This window comes from Agelaius tricolor, unplaced genomic scaffold (assembly GCF_023055355.1).
Source record: "Agelaius tricolor isolate 1412-34295 unplaced genomic scaffold, bAgeTri1.0.p SCAF_24, whole genome shotgun sequence".
In the NCBI taxonomy this organism is placed as follows: Eukaryota; Metazoa; Chordata; class Aves; order Passeriformes; family Icteridae; genus Agelaius; species Agelaius tricolor.
In genome coordinates this window covers 4626460-4650546 of record NW_027269284.1, presented here as the reverse complement: position 1 = coordinate 4650546, position 24087 = coordinate 4626460, and the positions used below count along the sequence as shown (strand labels likewise).

Genomic DNA, 24087 nt, shown 5'->3' with positions numbered 1-24087 from the left:
TTACAAAATCCTTTCCTGTTTAATTTTTGTGTGTCAGTCTTTGAAACTTCTCAAAATGTCAGATGATTAGATGAGTTTTGCCCCCTATCCAAGATGTTGATGGAGGGAAGTGAAAGGAAGTTCATTCCGGAGCTGCAGACATCCAGTGAAGAATTTTTTAGTTTTTGAGTTTTAGTTTTTTTTGTGCTTCCTTTTATCTGTGTTAACCATAAATCAGTGGTTATTTTATAGGCTCCTTGTGATTACAGTAATCAATAACATAACTGTATCCTGAAATAGTTGTGAAAGAAACTTCACAGCAGCTCCAGAAAGGCACTGATAGTGTGTGGTCTTGCAGTCAAATGTGGTCTTTAGCTGCCTTTTCCCCTGAAATTCTGAGTCTCATTTTCTTTGTTTTTCTGCTTCCCTTTTCTAATGAGGAAATAAAATAATTTTTGTTTCATTCCTGGTTTTCTGATATTTCTTAAATTATTCTTTGTGATTTTTTTTTTTTTTTGCTTGGTGATACACAAGTGGATTTCCACTGAAATTCATTAGCATTAAAAGTTATTTTTTTAATGTTCAACTCTGTTCCATTCACTTTGATTTTATTTGCATTAGTCTTTTATGAATGGAAGCACCTGCAAATATGTTCCCAAAAATCATAGCTTTCCACATAAAATTATTTAGCAGTTTACTAAGGGATCACTCATGAAAAACATTCCTGCCCTGCCTTGAAATTGTGGATTCTTCCTTTTTAAAAGAAACACCAATGGGGTTTTCATGTCAGCTCCCCTGGTGGTGCCAAAGGCTTGTTGGATACCAGCTGTGGTCTTTCCTGAGCCATGAAGTGCTCCAGAGGGATGATTGACTTGTAGCTCCTGGAAATTTCCATCTAATTGGAAAACATATTTGCTGAAAAAAGTTTGTTGGATTGTTCTAGATAAAAACTTTGCATTTTATGCAGTTTTAAACGCTCTCTTTTACAATTATTTACAAGGCAGACTTGTAACTTAGCTTAAACTTGCTTTAACTTACAGGCAGGTTAATCCTTTTGCATTGATAAAATTTGAGAGATCTTTCTGATAGGAAGATAGAGTTCAAAGTTAAAGAAGGTAGCTTAGGCTCAATCTATACTAGTCAATTATGAATGTTCAATTTAACAGAAAAGATTTGAACTAATAATTGGGCTAATTGAGCCTAGTTGGCACATACAGGAGACCACTCTTACATTCTGGAGTAATTATTTTTAATAATTTCATGCATCTCTTAAAACTCCTTTTGACTATATGTGACTACACATACACAACACAGATTACATAAAAATCTAAACAAATATTTTGTATCCAAAAATGAGATATTTAATTTAAAAAGCATGTTTAAACAGGTAGTTAGGGTATTCCTGCCCCTGATTCCTCAGTCTGGAGTAGCTGTGACCTCTAATTTGCCTTCTGTTTGTGTCCATTCTGTCTTTTGTGTCCCTTGTGCAGTTCCTTGCTCTGGATCCAGTTAATATCTTTTCTCCTCTTTTTTTTCTTCTTGATGTCTGAGTGTGGCAGAGCTTACTGTGTTATCAAAGCTGGACTCTGGTTCCTGGAATTCTTTGCCTGTTTGCAGCAATTCCATAGATCAGAACTGCCACAAGGTACAGAAATTAAAGCTTATCAGCATTTCTCCATGAGCACAGAGGTATATTTTCTGTTGAAAATCTTCCTTTAATTTGGTGTTACAATTGAACTACATTACATCCAGCATAAAAGGAGGTTGATTTATTAGTTGCAGTTAATTTAAAAGGCCCCTGAATACTCCCCCCTTCCTTCTGCAGTACAAGTGGCTTTTTTGACTTTTGGAAAATTTTCAAATGTAGCTGGGGCATGGGACAGACCCTGACTTAGGCTGCCAGGTTTACAGATGCCAGTGGTTTTATAAACCTTGAATTGTCTTTTAAATACAGACTTCATAGAACAGTAGAAGCAAAGTTTTCATGATTTGTAGAAAGTCCATAAATTTATACTTAATGTAGCTGGGCTACTTTGCTATTGATGTAAAGGGGTTTACAAATTTGAATTGATGTAAAGGAGTTACAAATTGATAGAAACTAAGTTTTTTGGCAAAACTGCTGGAACCTCATATTTTAAGTAATTGTACTGAAAACTGTGAAGTTCTAGAGAAGTTATTCTATGCAGCATTCCTTGGCTGTGAAGGACAGAGCAGGGGGAGGGAGGGCTAAAATTATACAAAGAAGCACATTCAAGATATCATCATATCCTTGACATTAGGAGTATAATCTGAGCTGTAGATTGGCAGTAATGCCTAATGATTTTGCATCCAAAACCAGATGACCTTGTTCTCCCCATTGATATATGCATAATGCTTTTTTGTGGTTTCTATTAATGATGTATTTCCTTCTTAATCAATTACATTTCAATTAAATTATGTCCTTTCAGTAGCATTAAAGGATTATGAGTTGAGAAAATAAAAACTAATTTAGTAAGAAAGTGTAAACTGGAAAAAAGGAGTTGATTTCAAAAAACCCTACTCTGATATTCATCTACTGATGACCATTTAAGAAACGAGATGCTGACACTTGCCAATATTTTCTCTTTTATGACACCTAAAATACCAGGCCCTTGAACCAGTTACCTTCAAGTATTAGTTGAGTGTTCAGCTGCACCTGCTCCATCATCTGTTGTGACCTGTGGTGCTAATTTTATTGTAAAAGATGTTGTTCACAACAACAGTCAAGTTCCTAGTCAAGTACAAGGAAATATCTTTTAATAGTTACATCAACTGAGCAACACTGATTTGGTTGTTTTACTTGCTGAAAGGTTTTTTGTAGCCTCCATAGAAGGTAAGGGTAAGCTAAAGCTTTTTCCTTCTAGGTTTGTTTAAGAATAATATTGGTCATATGATGCTATCAGCAAGAAGAGAATCAGCATAGCTGCTGCTAAGACAAAAATGTATCTAGACTTGAGGTTTCAGCAGTTGGTAAGGTTATTTTAAGATGCACTCACCATTTGAAGATGTTCCATTAATGCTTGAGATTAGCATATTTTTTAAATGGCAGGAAATTTGATGGAAGCATTTAGAGTATGCTGGATGGGATGTTTTCAGAACTCAGTTTCTGTGAAGCTTGGCTATAATCCTCCCCAGTTTTATGTTTTTCAAATATGACAGTGTCTTCTCTAAAAACATTTGTCTGGTTGAAAATAAAGTGGGAGAAAAGATTGCGTGGTAAACCAGGGTGTCATTCACTGAATTCGGTGTTAGTCAATTCAGAAGTGATGTGGAAAAAATGCATTTACAGAAGTTTCATTATGCTGGATAATAAACTCCAAAATACCATAAAAGCTTTGTGCAGCAACTGAGCATAATCATGGGGAGCTATCAGCTGAATCAGGTCATTAGGAAACTCCTCAGCTCTCATTTTCTCTGGCTACTTTATCTTCTTCCAGTTCTAATTTTCATATTTTTTACTGTATTTCATAGTAAGGGAAAAACCGTTCTAACCTCATGTTTCAGGAACACAGTGATGTCTGTGATATCTTAATTAAATCATAAATTACTGACAGCAGATTGATTATTGGTCTTGTAGCTGCAGCCTGCATTGACACTCTTGGGCTGCCTCTTGTGGCCTCCACCAGTCAAATGAGGAAAACAAGAATTCAAGCAGCTGATGTGGTGTAAAGATGAGAACTCAGCAGAAGTAAGCCATGCACTCAGGATTTTTTAGGTTTGCTGATGTGATTTGAAGGGGCCTTCCCCAGGTACCCAAGCTATGAGCGGCATCCTGTCAAGACCTGGGAGGTTGGTGAGGAATCTTGGAGCTGAAAGCAGGTGCCTTTAGGAAGGAGTTCAGGACTTGTCTGAAGTTTGTGATCTTCTCCATGGCTGTGTGTGGATCCAGCTGGCAAACAGGAGTGGGCAGCACTAACATTTCTCCTTGCAAAAGTCTGAATGAGCTGTGCTTGAAAGGTACCTGACTCAGAACTGCACTCTATGCTATTGATAGTCAGAACATCAAGTCCCTTTCTGGGAATAAGGAAGAAGATGTTGACCTACTTTAATGGAAGTGTAGCACTTAAAATATTCTGTTCAGCCCTAGGATTGAAAACAGTGTCCTGCTTCCTGCACACGAGTCCAAAACCCCTCTCCTGTTACCTTTGCAAACCTGGTTCTGTTCTCAAAGCCATAACCAGCAGGCACCAAGTGAAACTGCTGCATGCAGGTGTAGGAAATATTTCTTCACACATCAGGTGAGTTATGAAGCTCTGCTGCAGATATTTTAGGTTACTGAAGTTTCACAAAGGTTGAAAGAGTGAATAGGTTTGTGGAAGAAAAATCCACTGGGTTTGCTGAAACAATTCTGATTGATAGAGCCCTTGAATGGCAAACTGCTGGTGGCAGGAAGAGATTCTGAAATACAAGTCTTGCCCTTTTTCATCTTCTTTTTCTCACTGTTCTTTTCCTGAACCTTAGCAGCAGGGGAAAAAAACCAAAACAACCACTATTTAGCAAGATAGATCTTTGGTCTGAACCCATGGCAAGCTTTTCTTGCACCCTTGGTTGTAGAAGGTTTCTATCTTCCTTGCCCAAACTTAGTAGAACTTTGGAGGGTCATTCAGTTCTTTGAGGCTTTCAGCCTCATTATTAGAGTCAGAAATTAGAGCTGCACTGCCCACCTGTAGTGCACAGTCCATAACCCAGCACTTCAGTGTCCACAGCCTCAGGTACCTGCTGCTGTGCATTTCTCACACTTCCCCATTAGCCCTGGCAGCACAAGAAATAATCACAAATTCAAATATCCATTCTATAAGTGTTGTAAAAAAGATTAATTTTACAGATCAATGTTCAGGGGTTTTTTTTGTTTAGCTCAGTATGGCTGAAGTATTCAAAGAAAGAGATATAAAGGATATAAAAAAATAAAAAGCTCCCTTACTTGCAGTAATGCACAACATGATTCATGTAACAGATCTGTGACTAGATCCCTACAAGTGGTGTGGTGTGTGATTAAAGGTGCAGGAGATCAGAACAAGGAGTAGCCAGCTGTGCTCAGAGTCCTTGTGGCAGCAATTTCTGCCTGTAGCTGTTTTGTTATGTGTGCAAGGATGATAACACTCATCTGTCTGAGGCTTAACTCATTGCTGGTTTTACAGCAAGGTGAAAAGTCTATATATAGTTTAATAAAACCCCCTACAAGTTATTATAGAACAGTGTTACTTAGTGTTTCATAATTTGCCTATTCAAGCAACTGTCTGTATTAAGGAATAATTGAAACGTATTTACAGAGCAAATTTGAAAGAAAAATAATAGCATTATCAAGCTAAAAAGCTATAGCACATAATTATTATACACTTCATGATTCAGCAGCTGAGCTGGTTTTGTGCATGTAAATGATTTTTACCTAATGGATTATTGCAGCAGTGGTGAGTGAGCACACAGGACTCTCTGAAGGGTGTACCTTGAGGACACTGCAGCAGCAATATTTTGCTGTGTCACGAGATTTTATCATGCATAAAGGACAGATTCCTTCATCCTCGGGAGTTTCCAGATGGAAACCACAGATATATTTCTGATGCCAGTGTACAGGAATGCAAAATGTTCTTAAAAACAAACTGGTTCTGTTAGTACAGGGCTTTTTTTTTTTTTAATTTAAATATTACCTCATGAAGTGTCTAACTTGTAGCAGCAGTTATATGAACTACATCCAAAAAATGAAAAAACTTATGTCTAATTACAAGAATTTTATGAGTGGTGTCTTTTTATTTCTTATTTTTGAAGCAGGAGCAATAAAAATATATGTGGATTTTAGTTTGCTGTTACAGTGCTCTATATTTGTCAAGTCCTGTTACTAAACAAATAGTAAAAATACTGTGTTGATTTTATTGCTTTAGTTACACAGTTACCAGAACCACTTTACTACACTTCTCCACGATTTCCAACATGTTTGAGAGTGAGTACATAGAAGTAATTTCTCAGGTTTGGACTGCATCCAATAGATTATGGAAGTGATCTTTGTACACTGCCAGAGATTTGGGTACTGGATAAGGCAGGTATAGGTTCACTAGGATGAGATTAATCACCAGAAAAAAATAAAAAATTGAAAATGTAATTACCAGAAAATTGCATTGAACTGGGGATTTGCCCTAAAATAAGGGCGGCGATGCAAACATTAACTAGCAGATATTAACTAACAGGCATCTACAAATAAAAGGGGGTGATGTGTCATTTCTAGATCACTTTAATAGTCCTGGGGATGGTCTCAATTACAACTCTGTGTCTGTGCCAAGCATTCTTTATACCTCTAAATGTGTAAATTCTACATGATGTGTCTGTAGGCTGTGCAAACACAGCATTGTGTTGAACTGTGGGTTTTTTTAAAGAACAACATCTTTCTAGTGCACTGATAAAGTTGAGGGAAGAATGGGGAAATGTCTGGCAAACTTTGGCATTTCTGATGGAGCCTTTAATGTCAGTCCAAGAAGTAATAGAGCTACAGAGAGATGTGAAGATGCATAGAATGAAGCTGTTACAACTGTTTGCTTTGGCCTTCCCTCAAACATCTATGTGATAACAGGAAACTTTTTGTTGAACTTGAGAGTCAAATAAATTAGAACAAACACTCCTACTTAAAGGAACCTCCTCCTCAGCCAGTGAGTAACTTTCTGGTTTATTGAAATGTAATCTCTGATTGAGAGATGGCATATCTCTCAATGAGAAAATAATTGTTGAAAAATTACACCAATACAAAATTTGTTGAAATATTGTTGTTGATAATATTGCACTAATACATGTTGAAATAGTACACTAATACAAGATTTTGTAATATTGAGATATTACACTAAGACAAAAATTTAAAATATTGAAATATTACACTAATACAAAATGTTGGGGTTTTCCAAGGTGCTGTTTGATGTATGTATTGCCAGGACCATGCTACTGTTTGCACTGCCCTTGGCAGAGGCTGTTTCAGTGAGGTGGCACAAGCTGAGCACCCTTGGGCACAGAACCTTTTAACTCCCATCCACAGAAGAAGGTTTATAACAAATTCTGTGGAGATTTGCTGTATAAACTTTTTATTTCTGGCCTGAATTCAGAGTTCTGTGCCTGACTTTTGCAGTTAAGCCAGCGAGATCATGAGTGGAAGAAGAAAGGTCATTTATAAATTGTCTAAGGTTTTTCTTGAGATGACATGATCTGGAAGTTTCTATCATTTCTAGTCCATTGTAAAGGAACTTGTACTTTGGATAACACACCTCCTTTAGCTTCTTTGGGTGATAGGAAGGATCTGAGCCTGAAAAGGACCCAGATCAACTTCCCTGGATCTGAGGTTTAGATGGGAGAGCTGTTATTCTTGAAAGTTACCCTGTTGGCTATGTTTCTGTATCTGTACAATAAAAGTCACTCATTCCTGATGAGAGAGCATTTAGAAGCTGAAATGGATCTTAGGCTGTCCACTGTGCAGTATTTTTAATAATGAGGACATTGGTTTCTGGAGCTCTATTAAAAGCCATGTGGGTGTTTACTTTTCAGAGGGGGGCAAAAAAAATATGTTGTGTTTTTATGTTTGTACTGAAGTTGTACAGTCCTGTTGATCTCTCTGCCCACACTGCAAACAACTTTTCAAAATTTGGTGTTGAAGCTGAATTGCTTTGTATTTTAATTTATATCCTTGTATGTTACACATTAACTTTCTCTTGGAGCTCAGTCTCTTGTCTGGGGGTACAATTGCATGTTTCAGTTATGGTTTGTATGCCCATACATTCCTAAATACAAGAATGTCTCCAATTCTGAAATACTTTCCCTGTGGAGTCAACATAAAGCCATTCTTGTGTGTCTGCCTGCCCCTGTTCCCTTTAAATTGTGTGTCAGAAATTTTTGTTCCCATTTATGTCTGATATTTTGGTGCCCTTTCTTCCTCTGTGTATCACAATCCACTTGCATCCTCTCAGCTGATTTTACCAACATCCTCATTACTTATTCTCCTTCACACACTAAATTAGCATTGAATTATGTGTTGCATGAATTTACTTGACAGATAAAAGGAAGAACATTTCTTGTGTCTTGAATGAGGAAATGAGTACAGTTAAAACATTGTGAAGGCTGGCCATCTGCAAGGAGGGACAGTGTCTGTTTTCTGTGAGAAAGTGAAAAACAATGCAGTGTGCATTGCCCTATCAGAGCACTGGCATCCTTTACTCAAGGCACAAAAGAAGGGCTCCCAAGTATTCCTCAGATTTTCAGATAGAGACATTTATTAAATTGGCACAAATGAAAAAAACAGTGGTACAAAAAAATTGCATGTTTGAAGGTACATGTGAGCAAATGTACAGAAACAATTCTCTGATGATTCAGCTTCTACTTTGGTTCTTATCTCAGACTCCAGAGCTGTGTTCCCCTGGTCATTATTTCTTCAATTATGTCATATTTTATATACATTTTTATCTGTGTGCATCAATGAGGCAGAATGCCTGCTCTGAGTAAGCACTTTGGATTCCATCTCCAAACTCTGCTTTAATCAATATTGTTTGCAGTGACAGAGTGCTGTGTAGAGTCTCCTTTTCTTGTCTAACCTCAGAAGGGAAATACAACAGATGGGTTTCACCGTGTGCTTTTGGCAAGGAATAGCATGAAAATAGAAATAAACCTTATTGCATATGTGCTTCTCAGCATGATGCTTGTAATCTGCAATAAATATCACTAAAAAAGTGCAAACTTATTGCCAGTTAACCATTAATCAGGGGAAAAAAGTTTAATAGAATGAGCTTGAGAGCAAATGTATCCTAACCTTTACATTAAAAACCGGTGGTAGGATGTTTTTTCTTGTGGTCTCAGGTGAGATCACAATGTAACTCAGTGTGCTGTCATGAGCTGAGAGAAGATGCAGTTACATGTTTTTCCAGAAACAGCAAATGCATTGTTGTGTGAGCAATATAAAAAATATGTAGAATATAACAGACTAAAGGAAGGAATATAATTAGAAGACAAAATTGCATATCTTTATTGTGTTTTCAACAGTACATATTTCCACAAATTACCAATTAGCATTTTAAGTCACCTGAATTCTACCATTATGTGTAAATCACCTAAGTTTGGTAGATACTCAATGTTTTCAAGAAAACTGTAGCATGTTTTCTGAGCTCTAGATGATCCAACTGTTATCAGGACATTTGAGATGACAAAGTGGTTAAATCTGTAAAATACTTGGAGCTGGAATGGAGATGACAGAGGTTGTCTGTGGTTGCTGTTGTGGGGTGAGAGTCTGGGGTACCTTGGTGTCTGAGCTGTGCATCCTGTCCCAGTTCCAGCTGCCCTGGAGGCTTTTTGGAGCTCATAGATGAGGATGTGTGTTTATCCAGGACTATCAATGAGATTTAATTTTAATAATGATTCATCCAGCCTCTTGTGCAGCTCAGCTCCTAGACTAGTTTCTGTGTGTTAGTACACTAAGTTATTTATTTAAAAAAAATCCTATCAACCAGGATAAATAAAAACTTAAAAATGTTTTGAAATTTAGAGATTAATTGACTGACTGCTTGATTGACTTCTTTGGATAAGGCTTGATCTCTGGACTCTCTGTCAGATGCACACTGGTTCTTTCTACTGAGGATTGGACAGTATTTTCCTAACAGCAATTTCTTCTTCATGTTCTTCTTCAAATCTCTTCTTCAAGGAGATGTTAATCCCAGGGCCACCTATTAAATGTCATGAAATTCTAAACCGTTCAGGTTTTTCCATTATATGTAGTAATTATTTCAGTATTTGGTGATGATCCTGGTCACTCTGTATTCCCCAATGGCCAATGCAACCTTCTGTGCCCCACCACAGACTCATCAGCCATGTCAACTGTTCCCTGAAAAAACCCATAAATGTTCTCTTTCACTGGAGACTCTGAAGGAAAAACGGATATCACCTGTTCATCCTTCCCAGTCAATGTTTCCATTGTTTCACTGATGTCAGTTCTGTGCTTCTACTAAAAACAGTGAAGAAACAGTCAAGATCCAACTGCAGCAATTCATGTAAGCCCAGAGCAAATGAACCTTTTACTTCTTTCTGTCAGTCTGCTCAAATGTGGATTTTATACACATATACAACACCTTCAATTATATATTTTGATACTGGTTGGTTGAGTAATATCAAAAGAAATGTATCTGTTCAAACCCACAGCAAATCAATAAAAGTGTAGCAGTGAAAATGAAATAAAAATGTTTTCTGCCCATGTGGGATTTCACAGCCCTCAGTAGCTCAGGCTTCTGGGTTTCCTGAGTGTCAGAAACCTTAAAGCATTTGGGACTGAGTTGGATTCCAGAGGACACCTTTCCTTTTCACTCTCTCCCTCATCTCCCATTGTGCCTGAGGTGTGAGGTTCCTTACAGACACACCTTGCTGCTCTTGTACAGGATTCCAGGGCAGAGGGGAACTTAAAATAGCTTTAATTAATTTAATGCAATCTCTGTTTGCTTTGACTTTTCCAATTCAGCAGTAGTGTTTTGTGTAAGTAATAGGTAATGCGAGGCAGTTTCTAATCTTCAGCTTCATTAAAACCAGAATCTTTTTTTAAATGAGTATTTTCTTTTTTTTAATCAATAAGTTTCTTTACATTTCTCTGTTGACAGTCCCTTGAAGAAAAGTTTTGGCATGGCTAGATCACAATGAGCCATAGCAAGTTGGTTTACATATTTTATTGAGACCACAGATGTTATCTTAAATACAGGCTCTGAATTTTTATTCTCCTTCTCTGACATACAATTCTCTCCCCCCTCTTTCTTCTTTTTTAAGAGCTTCAACTGCACTAAACAAAATTATAAGCAGATATTTCCATTGTAATAATATCTAGCTAATGAATAAAAAATTGCAAATCAGCATATTAAACCTCAGATATTTTCATGTAATATTCCTATTGCCTCATGCCATGACTATCTGCTCTTCTTCCCCCATCCCTTTTGGTTGAGTCTTGAAATATGGAAAATCTACTCCTCTGTATCATTGTAAAATCCCATTTCTCTGCAGTCTTATGTGCTCTAGTGAGCCATTTAATGTAGATTTCAGTTGTTTTTTGTTTACTGATGCTGTAAATTTTAGGTATTTCACTCTTCTTCACCCTAAAGCCCAGTGGACCAAAAGGACAGTTTGATCTTTTCAGATGCAGTCACTTCTAGAGAATGAATTTACCCTTTTGGTGATGGGATTTCCTCTTGTGGGGGTTGGGGAAATGTCAGATTCAAAATATACTGCACTCAGCAAAGGGAATAACTGGACAATTTTAAAATGAGAGCTTGACTAAAACTAGTTTGAGGAAAATGAGGGGGATAGCTTAACTTCTGACATATGTAGTAGCTCTTGATTTATCTGTTGCTGTATAAGCAAATGGCAGGTCTTAAATATTGAGATACAGAAATTTTTTTCTTTTTTCATTGCACCCATTTTTTCTTTTTAAAAAAGGCTGAAGTCCAGTCTTTCTAGACACAAATATTTAGACACAATACTCATAATATTTCATAATGGAATTTTTTTTTGTATATTAATACTATCCTGTTATCATTGATAGCAACACTGTTACTGTTTATGGATATCTGAAGGATATCCATGGATATTTGATATTTATAGTAGGAAGAGTTAGTGCTGGAATTTAGAGAATGGAAAAGGTACTTAGCAAGGCACTGTGGATGTCAGTTTGGGAAGACTTTGGTACTCTATGGTGCTCTTCAAAGATTTTTTCCCAAAAACTTATTTTCTTTTCAGTGATTAATTTTTATTCTTATATCATTATCCCTGACATTAATAAATTCTTAACCTTTTTAATTTTGTGCATGTCTTAATGTTAAATCTGATTTTTTATGACTTCTGCTTTCTTATTGTGACATATCCAACACTTTATATAATTAAATGTCTGTTTATATGGCTGTGTAGGGCAGGTAGTTCTGTATACATGGTGAAGTTTGTATGTTTGGAGACAAATTATGTGGACCTTCTCATGGGTCTAAAATTTTCTTCAGTGGTGCAAATTAGGAAATAATACCTCCTAGTGCTGCCCAGAAAATTCTGGGTGTCTCAGACATGCCAATGCTATGAAATGAAGAAATATTGTTGAAAAATGTTTGTTTGCTTTGTTACTTTGGCTTCAAGTGTTTGGGTTATTAAAGGGATGAGGATGTTTGCTTAGTTGGTGTAGGGAATTTCTACTTCAAACAAAATGAAACTAGTTTCTCCTTGAATGGCTGTAGCTTTTCACCCATTTTTAAGTGCTGTCCATGCCAAGGACTGCTGCAGGGAACTTTGTTACCTTCTTAAATTACTCCCAGTTTTTCCTTTTCTAAACGCTATTGAATTTTCCTCCTGTGATTAACTAAAAACTAATTTTCTTCAAATAATCTAAGCACTGTAAGTGACAGAACAGCGTGACAAGTCTGCCATGGAAGCTGTTCTTCCTCATCTGTCACTTGTGTGTTCATTGGGGTGGTGGAGGAGAGATGTGTGTCTGGAGCAGGGATTTACAGCCCAGATGAAGTTACAACACTTGTATTTTTCCATGATGTATTATTCAATGCATTTTAGCAAAGAACTGAAAGAGGATGTGCCAGGGTATCGTGGAGTTCAGCCTTCACTACAGGATCAGTTGCTGCTTTTTTTGAGAATTACAGAGCTTTTGTCTTCACAGAGAGAAGCCTCAAGTACAGGCAAATACTCTGGTTTGAAGCCTTAGTATATCCAGTACTTCTAAAAATGCTTAAGCCTTTTTTTTTTTTTTTTTTTTTGGTAGAAAAATTTTTTGAGCTTCTGAAGGATATTAAACTGTTCAAAAAAGGCATATAGGAACAGACAAATATAAAAAGAAATGTAAAGCTGTTGTTTCTGATTTAACCCTCAAAACTGCTCTATTCTTACTCCTGTTGCAAGAAGGGCTGCAAGAAGTCTCACTCTAGCAAGAATGTGGGCACAAAATGCAATGAATGATGTTAGTGTGTATTTTACCTGGTTTACACCTTCAGCTGTTGTCTGTATTTCAGACAGTTTTGAAAACAAACATATTCCTTTCAGTGAAAAATAGTTTATATCATCCAAACTGAACAGTATTTTCATTCCAGGTAGGCTAAATATGTTCTGTTATCTGTGATCCAAAGAGTTTATGAAGGGACAGAGAAGTAGGAAAGAAGTCCATCTTTTTTTCTTAAAGAAGAGATCATTAATAAATATGTGTAAAACATCCAAAAACCTTCCTCATGCACACAGAGCTGTGATGAGAAGGTGGGCAAGGGAACTGAGGAGTGTTGGCCTCCTTGTGAGCAGGGAGGGAAGCTCAGGAGCATTTTCAATTTTTTTGTGGAGTTCATGCTTAAGATAATTTAGGTTTTTTAATCAACTGGTAGTTTCTTTCTGAGTCAAAACAAAAGCTGAAACCTAACCAATGTCAGCTCTGCAGTCAGTTTATTGTGGGATTAAACAGATCTGAACTGTTATCTTTAGACTATTATTAACTGTTAATTGGCATTTAATTCCATTTAGTTTTAATATAAACACTTTTCTGTTAGGAGTTTGTTTTGCAGGACAAAGGGAAAAGCATATTTGTGTACCCACAGAGAGAGGGGCAGGTTCAGTGATGTCTGATCTAACACAGCATCAAGGGGAAGCAGCTGTGATTTAATGAGCACAAAGCTGAATGAAGTTCATAACCAGGGCTGCTTTATTGATGTTCTTGGAAGGGTTTGAGAAAACTTCTCTCCCTGCACATGGCTTCAGAGTTTAACCACGGAGGGAGGTGGTGCCAGGAGCAGCGTTTGTGTCTCTGTGTCTGCAAAACTCCAGAGCTGGGTCGTGCAGTTCTGGGTAATTGCATCATTAAAATGCAGCATTTTGTGGAACACACCTCAGTCAGCAGAGAGGGAGAGAGAGGTCCTCCAGCTCCCTGGCACCTCTGCAGGAATCCCAGCCTTTTGGCCAGGGGTCTGAATGCCTGCTGGCCTGCTCAAGCCAAGGAGGATCCTTTGGGAAGAGGGATTTGGGTTCTGTGCCTCCAGGGCAGTCCTGGCTGATCTAATATACCAAGGGATTTAACAATAGTGTTTGATTGTTCTGGGGATAGGGAGACAGGTACAGGCAAAGACTCTGGTTTGATGCCTCGGTGTTGGCAGTGCTTCTAAAAATGCTTAAGCAGGAGCAGTTTTTGGCAGGACCATTTCTTTCAGAGGTTCTGAAGGCTCCAGTGTGCCAAAGGCACACATGTGGTGTGCAGGGCAGCTTCTTTCACCTCTCTGGAGGAGCCTTCAGCCTTCATTTCTAAACCACCACAGTGTTTTGAAATCCAGACATTATCTCTTGTTCAAAAAAAAAAAACACAAAAGCTTCAGCACGGCCCTCAGCACTTGTGTGTTTTATGGAATACTGTGGAGCTTATTGTGAATTAATTCAAGACTCTTAAAAATTAGTATTTACTGCTACTAAGAATTACAGGCTTGTACCTTATGAGCTACCAGGAGTGAAGAAACAAGCTGAGCTTTGGGTTTTGGAGGCCTCCTGAAGGTCAGTGAGACCTTGGTTGTTGGAGCGAAGCATCCACCCAGGCCGAGCGTGGCTCGGAGCAGCGCGGCCGATCCCTCAGAACGTGCCCAGCGCTGTCCAGGGCTGGACAGGACACGTCACCAGGACCATCTGCTGAATAATGATGGGGCAGAGTCAGACACAGCCCTTGTGTGAGCAACTGGAGGCACAGCTTCCTGCTGTGTGTCCTAACTCTCAGCATGACCATGGATGGAATGGGAGCTCAGTGGTTGCTGCTGGAAAATTGGGCTAAAGAACCATTTATTGCCACAGAAGTTCATCAACAGGTGTTATTCAAAAAGAATTTTTTTCTAAAAGGTGTGGTGTTGCAGAGGTTACCAGGGGAGTGTTGAGCTTGGCTTGCCTCACTTGATGGCCTGGCATGAGTAGAGGGGCTGTGCTAATGGCTAAACTGAAAGGCATCCTAAATATAACAAGGAATCAGGATAGATGTTGCTGTAGAGATTATTTAGTTTTAATACAAGCTCACTAAATTAGCATGGGTGCTGTACTTAAAACAATGGAAAAAGCAGCTCTGAAACGGAGATATTCTACTGTACAGCAAGGGGCTGGAGAGCCTTTCTTACAGTTTGTAGAAAAAATAGCTACTAAGCCCATCCACAGATATTATATAGAAATAACTGAGATTATGTTGAACACTGGGCTAATAGAAGTAGAATCAAATTCAAAACATAAAATCAGAGGTCATATCTTCTAAGTGAGTAATAGCAGAGTTTTGTAAAATAGAAACTTGCAACAAGATTCTCATTATAGATAAATAGTGCTTGGATGATCATGGGATGTGCTTTAACAGCCCCTGTGATATGCATAAAAACAAGTGAACAGAATATTCTGCTCTATCAGTATGAGTTCATCATTTCTGAACAGTTTAATGAGTAAGGTGAAGAGGCTGTCATCTCAGAGGGAGACATGAGGAATATATTCATCTTTAGATACTGTGTGGAGCAAGAGGAAAAGAACTGAAAGTCAATGGCTGCAGAAGAAAAAAATGGTGCAAACAACTGCTGAATGAACTGAGGCTGAATTCTGAAGAGGATTCCTGATGGGCAGAGCCCCCAGAGTCCACCACAGCTTTCCAAGGAGAGTGGTGGCAACAAAACAAAATAGGGATTTTCTTAATAAGGAAATTTAAGTTTATGAAATAAATTATTTTATGTCTCTCCTATAACATCCCAAGGGAAATCTTCTCAGCCCTGTGCTTCTAAGAAATGTGTTATGCCACTAATGCTCATAATGCTTCATTCAAACTATTTTCTTTATCTGAGCAAAGTGTGGATGTTATCAACTATGCTTGAGACAACACACTCTGGAAGTAAAATCCTGTTGGGATAAATGTTGTGATACAATTACCTTGATATGTAGGCTGAATGTGTAATAATAAGAGAAGAACATATTTAAGTAATGTATAAAATATGTCACCACAAAAGAATGTACAAATATTCTTCAAAAGGAGCTCAAAAGTTCCAAAACAACACTCCAGGGAAGAAAATTTAGGAGAAAGTAGATTAGCTACAGATACTAATTTCTGGATGTTTTTCTTAATAGTTGCTGATTTGAGAATGCTGATGGATTCTTAAAAGCCAATTTTAGATTTTAATGCAGTATCAACTGTTTTCTTAAATTCCTTATGGTCTCAAAATTGCACCCATGAAACATCATCTATGTTTACCAAAATATTTTCAAATTTAGATGAGGGTTGCAACACAGGGAGATAGTTCAAAGAAAGAAGTGTGTATCTAGTGTTGACAGTTTTGCAAAATGATGTGAATATGCATTCAGAATTTTCACTGTAACTGAAAAAAATAGATTTTTACTCTTCCAAAAAAAAAAAACCCAAAAAACTCAACCCACCCCAAACCCCAACCCTATCATTATAACACATTTTGACTTTAAAAATAGCATTTGTTCTTGTGCTTTAAAACAGAAAGTATCAAGCATTTTTAGTGGAGCAATTTATTCTATTGCCATTGAAAACAAATGTGGAGGAAGAAAACTCTATTGGGTTCCTATCTTTTTGCTCAGTTTCACTGCAAAAATTAGATCCTATGACTCTATGACTTTTAATGCCCTACAAGAGTGCAAAGAATAACAAGAAAAGCTTAATCAAAAAAATAATAACCTGAGTTCATTGTTGTATCATGGTAACTGCATAATAAATGCTGTAGATGTGACAATTTAATAGGTGAGTAAAAGAAATGCTCAGATCACTGAGAACACAGAGATTGCCTGGCCCCCAGCCCAGACCTGTGTCACCTCCCTGCCCTCCTGTGTCACCTCCCTGCCCTCACCTGTTGGTTTCTCTGGGTCTGGATGGGAGGCACTTGAGACAGTAGTTCATGTTTGGACTCAAGTGTTTGTTATTTCTTATCAGTAAAACAGTCTCACTACTGTGAGTTCTGCAGCTTTTCATTAGAAGGCACAAAATGGCCAACAATCTCTTCTTCCAAGGGCTTTTAAGACCTAAACTATTCAGTTAAGAACTGACACCTGGATTATTTTCCCTTTTAACCCAATAACTGATCCCTGGAATCCCACAATGCAGACTTTTCTGCCCAATTACAAAATGCCACCCAAACCCATGAAGAAGAAGGAAGAAGAAGCATGAAGGGGAAACCCAGGATGACACCCTGTGCCCTCCATCTTGTTTCCATCCACAACATACTAAAATCCCAAAACCTCAATTTCTCCCCAGGTGATACACCTACACTACTCTCTATAATCTATTTCACACTTTTGTGGATTCCAGTCCATCTTGAAGTTTTTAAAACTTTCTCCATGGATGGGTGTCAAAGTCAGTGATGCCCTGGGGGTCAGGGCACCCCAGAGCAGACAGAGAAACATTCCCAGTGCCCTGGGTTTCCACAGTCACCCACCAGGAGCTGCTTGGGGAGAGGCTGAAGGTGAAGCCAGAGACCCCACAGAGCTGCAGTTACTGACTCCAGCTCTGGGGCCTCAGAATGAGAGATTTGTGGATCTGTTGGAGCAAGTCCAGAGGAGGCCATGAAGATGCTCAGAGGGCTGGAGCATCTCTGCTGTGGAGGCAGCTGAGAGGGCTCCTTCCAGAACCTAGAGGGAGTGACATGAGAGCTGCAGAGAGACAAGGGCAGGGAGAGACAGGACAAGGGGGAATGGCTTCAAACTGGCAGAGGGCAGGGTCAGATTGGATATAAGGAAAAAATTCTTCCTTGTGTGGGTGGTGAGGCCCTGGCACAGGTTTCCCATGGAAGCTGTGGCTGCCCCATCCCTGGAAATGTTCAAAGCCAGGTTTGACAGGGCTTGGAGCAGCCTGGTATAGTGGAAGGTGTCCCTGCCCATGGCAGAGGGGTGGAGCTGGATGCTCTTTAAGATCCCTCCCAAGCCAAAGCACTCTGTGATTCTGTGGTAACTGGATGTACAGACAGGATAAGTGCAGCTGTCTGAGAGGCAGCACTTCACAGCATGATAGAGATTTAGCAGAAATGTTGGTACTTTTGGAGACACAGTGGTCTGTCAAGACCTCTGACAATGTGGGAGGTGCTTGCTTTGAGTCACACTAGTAGTGCAGGAGTAGACAAATTCTAATTTGCTTTTGAGTAACTTAAGATATTCAATAATTCCAGTTTTCAAGAAAAGAATGATGCAATTTAGTCTTGAAGTACTTAATGAAATGATTATTGAACTGGGTCAGACCATAAAGTGCCCTCTAGCCCAAGGTCCTGTATGAAACAGAAAGCAAAGCTAGGCCAACTCTGTATGGTATTTCTAATATTTCCAGCCTTTAGATAATTCCAGAGTATGGACTTCTGGCCCAACTTCTGTGTTGCCCTCAGTGATATATAGATAGGTACATATAGGTATATTTTTTCCCCCTGGAAGCTGGTGGTCCCTTTGACTCCTGTGGACTTAGGTCCCTGCACTCATCTGGGAAGGAGGAAGGTGTGCTAGAAGAAAATATTCCAGGATTGAGTGACTGGCACCAGATAAAACAGTAATAATGGTAATAATGGGCATTGCTGGCCACTGGAATGGCTCACAGATGTTTAGCATAGAAATGTCATCTGGGTCATCAGATAAAGATGCCCTGCTATATGTGATTATTATACTTAATATTACACATTTTAGAGCAGATTAGGTATACATATCTGCATGTATGCACTCTTAATATCAGGGATAAATTTGGGTAATTATAGCTCATAATTTGTCTCGTTGCAGCTATTTTTGAAAGTTAAATAATTGCTGATAGAAGGGAATGGTAATTTATGGCAAGAGAAAATGCTCTCGCTTCATCTTATGTGGAGGGTGGTGGGTGTAATCCTGAAGCTGGTCCTGTTTGCTGCTTCTCTAAAATATGCACTGCTGCTATCTGTAGGCACGTTTTGGGGACTGAAAGGATTCACAGCAATGTGGGTATTTTCTTAGTAAATGAAATGATCACCATGCAGACCGCTTGTGAAATATTTATATAAATGGCTGTCTGTAAGTGGGGTTATGTAGGTAAGTTTTCTAAATGTACTTAATTTTGAAAGAAAATAACATAATAAATTTCTGGTTGCTAATAATATGCCAGAGAATAGATTTTTTTTTTTAGCTGATCTAGATTGCCACAGCCAGGGAAGGCAGCAGCTTATTTAAGTAGTAAGCTATTTTTAAGGAACCATGTCTGTTTATTAACTTAACAATGTTCAACAAATGATTAGATTGAAATGTGGATATTGCCTTTGAGAGGATGAATGTCATGAGAAGGAGCTGATGGGATTATAACTTCGAATATGTTCCTGTTTATGTGTTAAATGCATTATTAAATGTCATTTGTTTAAGAAAGAATTAAGTTAATAATGGATCCAGTATAAACAAATATTGTTTTTGTATCACTTAGGCTCTATTTGAGCTTTGTTTCATGACAGCAGTTCAGAATTAAGATTCCATTATTTATTAGCTAGAAAGAAGGATGGGAAACAGCACATCTCATGTGTTTAGCTTGGAAATCTGTGGGAGTTGAGGAAGTGGCTGAACATTATGGATGTTAAATACTCATGAAAGTCTGCTTCTAGGAAATGCTGGATATTTTGCTATAAAATAAATATTTGCAAGATCTGACAAGACATCAATCATATGAAGACACTCTGAAAGCACCACTTTAGCTGGCATTGTAGATTAAAACTAATTTAGGACAATCTTCTAATGCCGCTGGTATGGCACAGTTAGCCTGGAGAGACCAAGTACTAAGGAGTTTCAGGAAGTAATAATTGTAAACTTTAATGAACATGATCTCAGTATTTTAAATTCTTCATTTAGGACATGGTTCAGAGCTATGTAGGAATAACCCAACACAGTCAGTGGACACTGAGGATGTGCCTAAGATTGTTCTTCCCACTAGTGAAGCCTTTGCCATAAGAAATGCTCCATCTTCCTCCCTGAGAGAGGAAGAACTTCTCCAACAGAAGGCTGGGAAATCTCTGCTTACTGCGTTCCTCAGTGGGGGAAAATATCCATGCAGGAAAACTTTATCATGTGTAAAACATAAGACCTTCAAATTCAGCAGGATTCATTGTGTTCCTATGTTCAAGCAAGTTCTTTAAACTTATTCAGCAGGCATGTAATTATGACCAGCAGGGTCAGTCTATCAGGTCAGACACTTGTTCTGTGCATTCAAGTATATTTGCTGTCATCCTAAATGTGCTAAAAAGCTTTGTGTCTCCAGTAGTGACTGCTGAAGTCTGGCTAGTTAAGGAACTAATTTGGTGTAAATACTCTCCTATGTAGGTGATCTGGGATTATTACTTTTAACACCAAAATCAGCATTGTATTTGAAGGAATAAATTACAATACAAGGAGAAGTCTAGAAAGTAATTACTGTGAATATGGTAGTGAATTCTTGAGCTGCCACTTCACTATGGGTTTTGGTTGGTTTTGTTTTGGTTTTTGGTTTTTTTTTTGGTTACTTTCGGTTGTGCTTTATAAAACATGTTTATAGACTATGTCAGCAATGTTCTTCCTCAGTTGCTGTTGCAAAGACTATTTTCCTAGTTTATCACAAAATGCCAGATTTGCTCAGCATGTAATTTAATCTTATGCTTGGAAGCATCCACATTACTTGGTTATCATGAAGTTATTCTTTAATAAAAATGTATGCTTTGTGATCTATATTTTATTAATTTGGTGAGTCAGTTTATCGATTGTTGCAGATGCCATGAATGTATAATTTGTCACAGTTATTGGTTGCCTGTCAGCAGTTCACAGCCACACTGTGTTCTTGGCTCTTGGGGCACCTTAGGAAAAAGCCTCTCTTGATCTGCAAAAGAAAAGCTTTCTCCTGTAAATTATCATCAAACTTGGGTTGCTATCTGGTTTATCACTTCCCAGCGTGTGTTATCCTGTATTAGCCAAACTCTGTGAATAAATTCACAACATGGCCTGCTCAGGCAAGGGCTTTGAGCAAATACAATTTAGTGATTTTAAATGCTGGGGGTGAGGAAGAAGGAGCACAGCATCAGAAATGGGAGGTGCAGGCTTTGTCACTGTTTTAGTTCGCTCTGAACTTAGAAATTATTGGGGTCACCAGACTGGAAAAACAGAAGCAAATTCTGAGTCATTTTTATCCCCCTGTTCTACAGCAGATTGTTTTCTGCTGTAATATAAAGCAGTCATGAGTTTTGTTAAATGAAAAGTTTATTTTCAAGAATGAATGTTAATGAATTTGATTTTTTTTAAAAAAGAGCTGTTTATTCCCTATATTTTAGCAAAGCAGGTATTTATACCCACAATTGTTTGACTTGAATAAGAAACTTTGCTAAGAATTTTACAGTGGTGATACAGATGAAACAGCTTTGCATGCTGGAGTGGAGCTGTGTGGTTGAAACATCTGCTGGTTTCATTTTGTTATTTTTAAAGGCTGGTTCTGCATCTTGAGAGCTTGCAGAAGGCGTGCACAGAGCTTGTGTGCCATGCCAAAACCAGCTCGGATTTTGGCTGGACTAGTTCTAGTGGCTTCTATCCCCTCATCTTTTTGGGTTCCATGAAATATCACTCTCTGGTGCTTCCCAGCCATCGGTCGTGATTTAGGCAAGAGCATCCTTCCACACAGAGCAGAACAAGTTCCCTGGGGGCTCCCCAAGTTTTTGGTGTCTATAATTAATGTACAGTGGGGGGAGTACATAAAAAAATCCGGCAAAAGGCCCTGCCTAAAATAAGAAGGGCAAAGGGAAGTTAAAAGAGGGGAGCGAGAGAGAGGAGAGAAATAAGAAAGAAAAACAAGGGGAAAAAAAAGGGTCGGGAAAAACAAGGCGGGGTGGGGAGGGAAAAACCAGAGGAAAAAGGGAGGAAAAGAATTAATCGCGGGGGGCGGGCGAGGAGCGCCCAGAGCCGCTCCCCACCCCCGCCGCTCCCGGCCGCCGCCGCCTAATGAGCTGCGCTCTGATTGGCCGGGCGCCGGCGGCGGGCGGCCGCCATTGGCTGCGGGCGCGGCGCTCTCCGCCCCCATTGGTCCGCCCGCCTGCCCCGTATTTTCAGCAGCGGCGGCGGCGGTGGCGGCGGATTCCGGTGTGGAGCCGGCGGCGGGCGGGATGCAAGGTGGGCGTGAGGGCGATGCGCGGAGCGAGGGCGGCACGGGTGGGTGGATGCATGGATGGACGCTTGTTCGCTCGGTACCCGGCGCGCTGCCCTATCCCTGCGCACCGTCCTGAGCCACGATGGTTGATTCTTTCTTTCTTTATTTTTTTCTATTTTTTTTCTTTATTTTTTCCAATAATTATTTTTGCACCGCACCCGCCGGCGGCCGCTGGGCGGGGGCTGCGCCAACGCAGCGCCGGGGGCAGTGCCGGTCGCATCCCGCCCGCTGCTCGGGGGATGCGGCTCTTTGTGCCTGCCGGGGGCAGCGGGAGAGTTTTCCCGGGAGGGGACGGGATGGATCCCGGCCCGGCTGCGTTCTCCCCGTTCTCTCCCGGGTGCCCCGGGTCCGGTGCGGGGGCCCCGCCGCCCGTCCCGGCGCTGCGCTGCCGCGAACTTGGCGAGCGCGGAGTTGGCGCTGCGGTGCCCCCGGTTGGGAAATCGAGGTTTGCGTGTGCGGAATTGCGGAAAGTAAATGGGAATCGGCTGGGGGGTGTTGTCACATCCCAGAGGAAAAGCCGGGATTCTTCCCATAAGTTATTTCTGCGGATTTGCCAAATATTCAGTACCTCCCCTTCGGTTAATTGGAAATCGATGTGGTTAGGTGCGGTTATCTGAACATACTTTGGTTTGAGTTTAAAATAACAAATATGAACTTAAATTCTCTATTTTTATCTTGCCTTGTAAATCTCTTATACGTTTCATGGACGAATTTAGCTCTGTTATTTTGCAACATATCTCCTTTCTTTTTGGTGATATGTTTTACAATCAGCTGTATTTATTATATTTCTTCTGTATATTTAACGTCTTATGAAAACCACATCCACGTTTTTAAGTTCTGAGTTTCCTGGTAGTTTTCGTGGGAAAAGTTATTTCTGACGGAGATATGTCTTCAGACAGAGATATCTGCTGACAGATTTTGCAACTTTTTTCTCTGTGGCATTTTTCTCTGCATAAGGCTGCAGTTAGGACTGGGTTCTGTGATTTTTGTGCCATCTAGTAGTTAGCTGGGAATTTAAATACTCTCTGAGCATCCCCAGCTGGAGATGGTACTGGAAGCTGTAGTATATTTGTACAACCATTTCTGTGATGTGTGAAAAGTGCAGATTTTGGATAGAAATAATTGATTATGGCCATTCAGCAATCAGTGCTTGCATGGTTCTTTCAAATAAAATTGCTACTGAACCTTTAAGGTGCCTTTTATAGAATTTGGGTTAAAATCAATGGTTTTGTCTGTGTAGTTAGTGTGATTTACACCTGCATGTGTGATTAACCCCTTGCTGTGCATTGCAGCAGCAGAAGGATGCTTGTGGGGCCAGCTCTGTTGCTAGGCCTAAAAACTTAATTTTTTTTGTTGCTAGCCTGAAGCTGTGAGAATCAATACAGCTTTTTACATGAAGTGATGGAAGAATTTCAGCCTGGCCCTACCAAAGAGCAGCCCCAGCTCCTCTGAGGTGTGGGAAGTGGCCAGAGGAGCTGCACTGCCCCAGGCTTGTGTGTCCTCACCTCCTGCCCGAGCACCCATGGGTGCACAAACATCCTGACTGTGACAGGGGCATCCTTTTGGGAAAATGATAATGAATGGGAATGGCACCTGTTGCACCTCTGTGATTTGTCATCTCCCAGGGAAAATCTGTGCACCTGTAGTTCTTTGATCACATACCCAAATCGTCTGAAATGAGCGAGACCCAGGGAGTTTAACTTGAATTTATCAGTGTGTTATAATGAGGTGATTGTGATTACTTGAGTAGGTGACAAGGTCAGAGAGTTATATATAAATTGTACTTATTATGATTAAATAAATGCTGTTTACAAGTGATCTGTACTTTTAAAATGAAGCCAGCAACAGTTCAGCTATTGCTGTTTGAAAGTAGAACTACCCATGTGTACATTTTATGGCACTTTGATTTTGTTACATAATGGCATGCATAATTTTCATGCATTATATAAACTTCTTTCAGAACATCC

At 39.4% G+C, this 24087-nt stretch overlaps 1 protein-coding gene across 7 annotated transcripts in view; it reads left to right on the top strand.

The window, feature by feature from the left end:
* CTBP1 (C-terminal binding protein 1) overlaps positions 1-24087 on the top strand; it is a 237823-nt gene that overhangs the window by 64937 nt on the left and 148799 nt on the right. Inside the window, exon 1 of one of the 7 annotated variants that reach the window (XM_071447424.1) lies at positions 21983-22083. The exons of 5 other annotated variants lie outside the window; for them this stretch is intronic. In XM_071447424.1, coding sequence (XP_071303525.1) covers positions 22077-22083 — 7 coding nt within the window. In that variant the 5' untranslated portion in view covers positions 21983-22076. Of the gene's footprint in view, positions 1-21982; positions 22123-24087 lie in introns of those variants that run through there. One more of the 7 variants, XM_071447418.1, reaches the window with a different exon arrangement.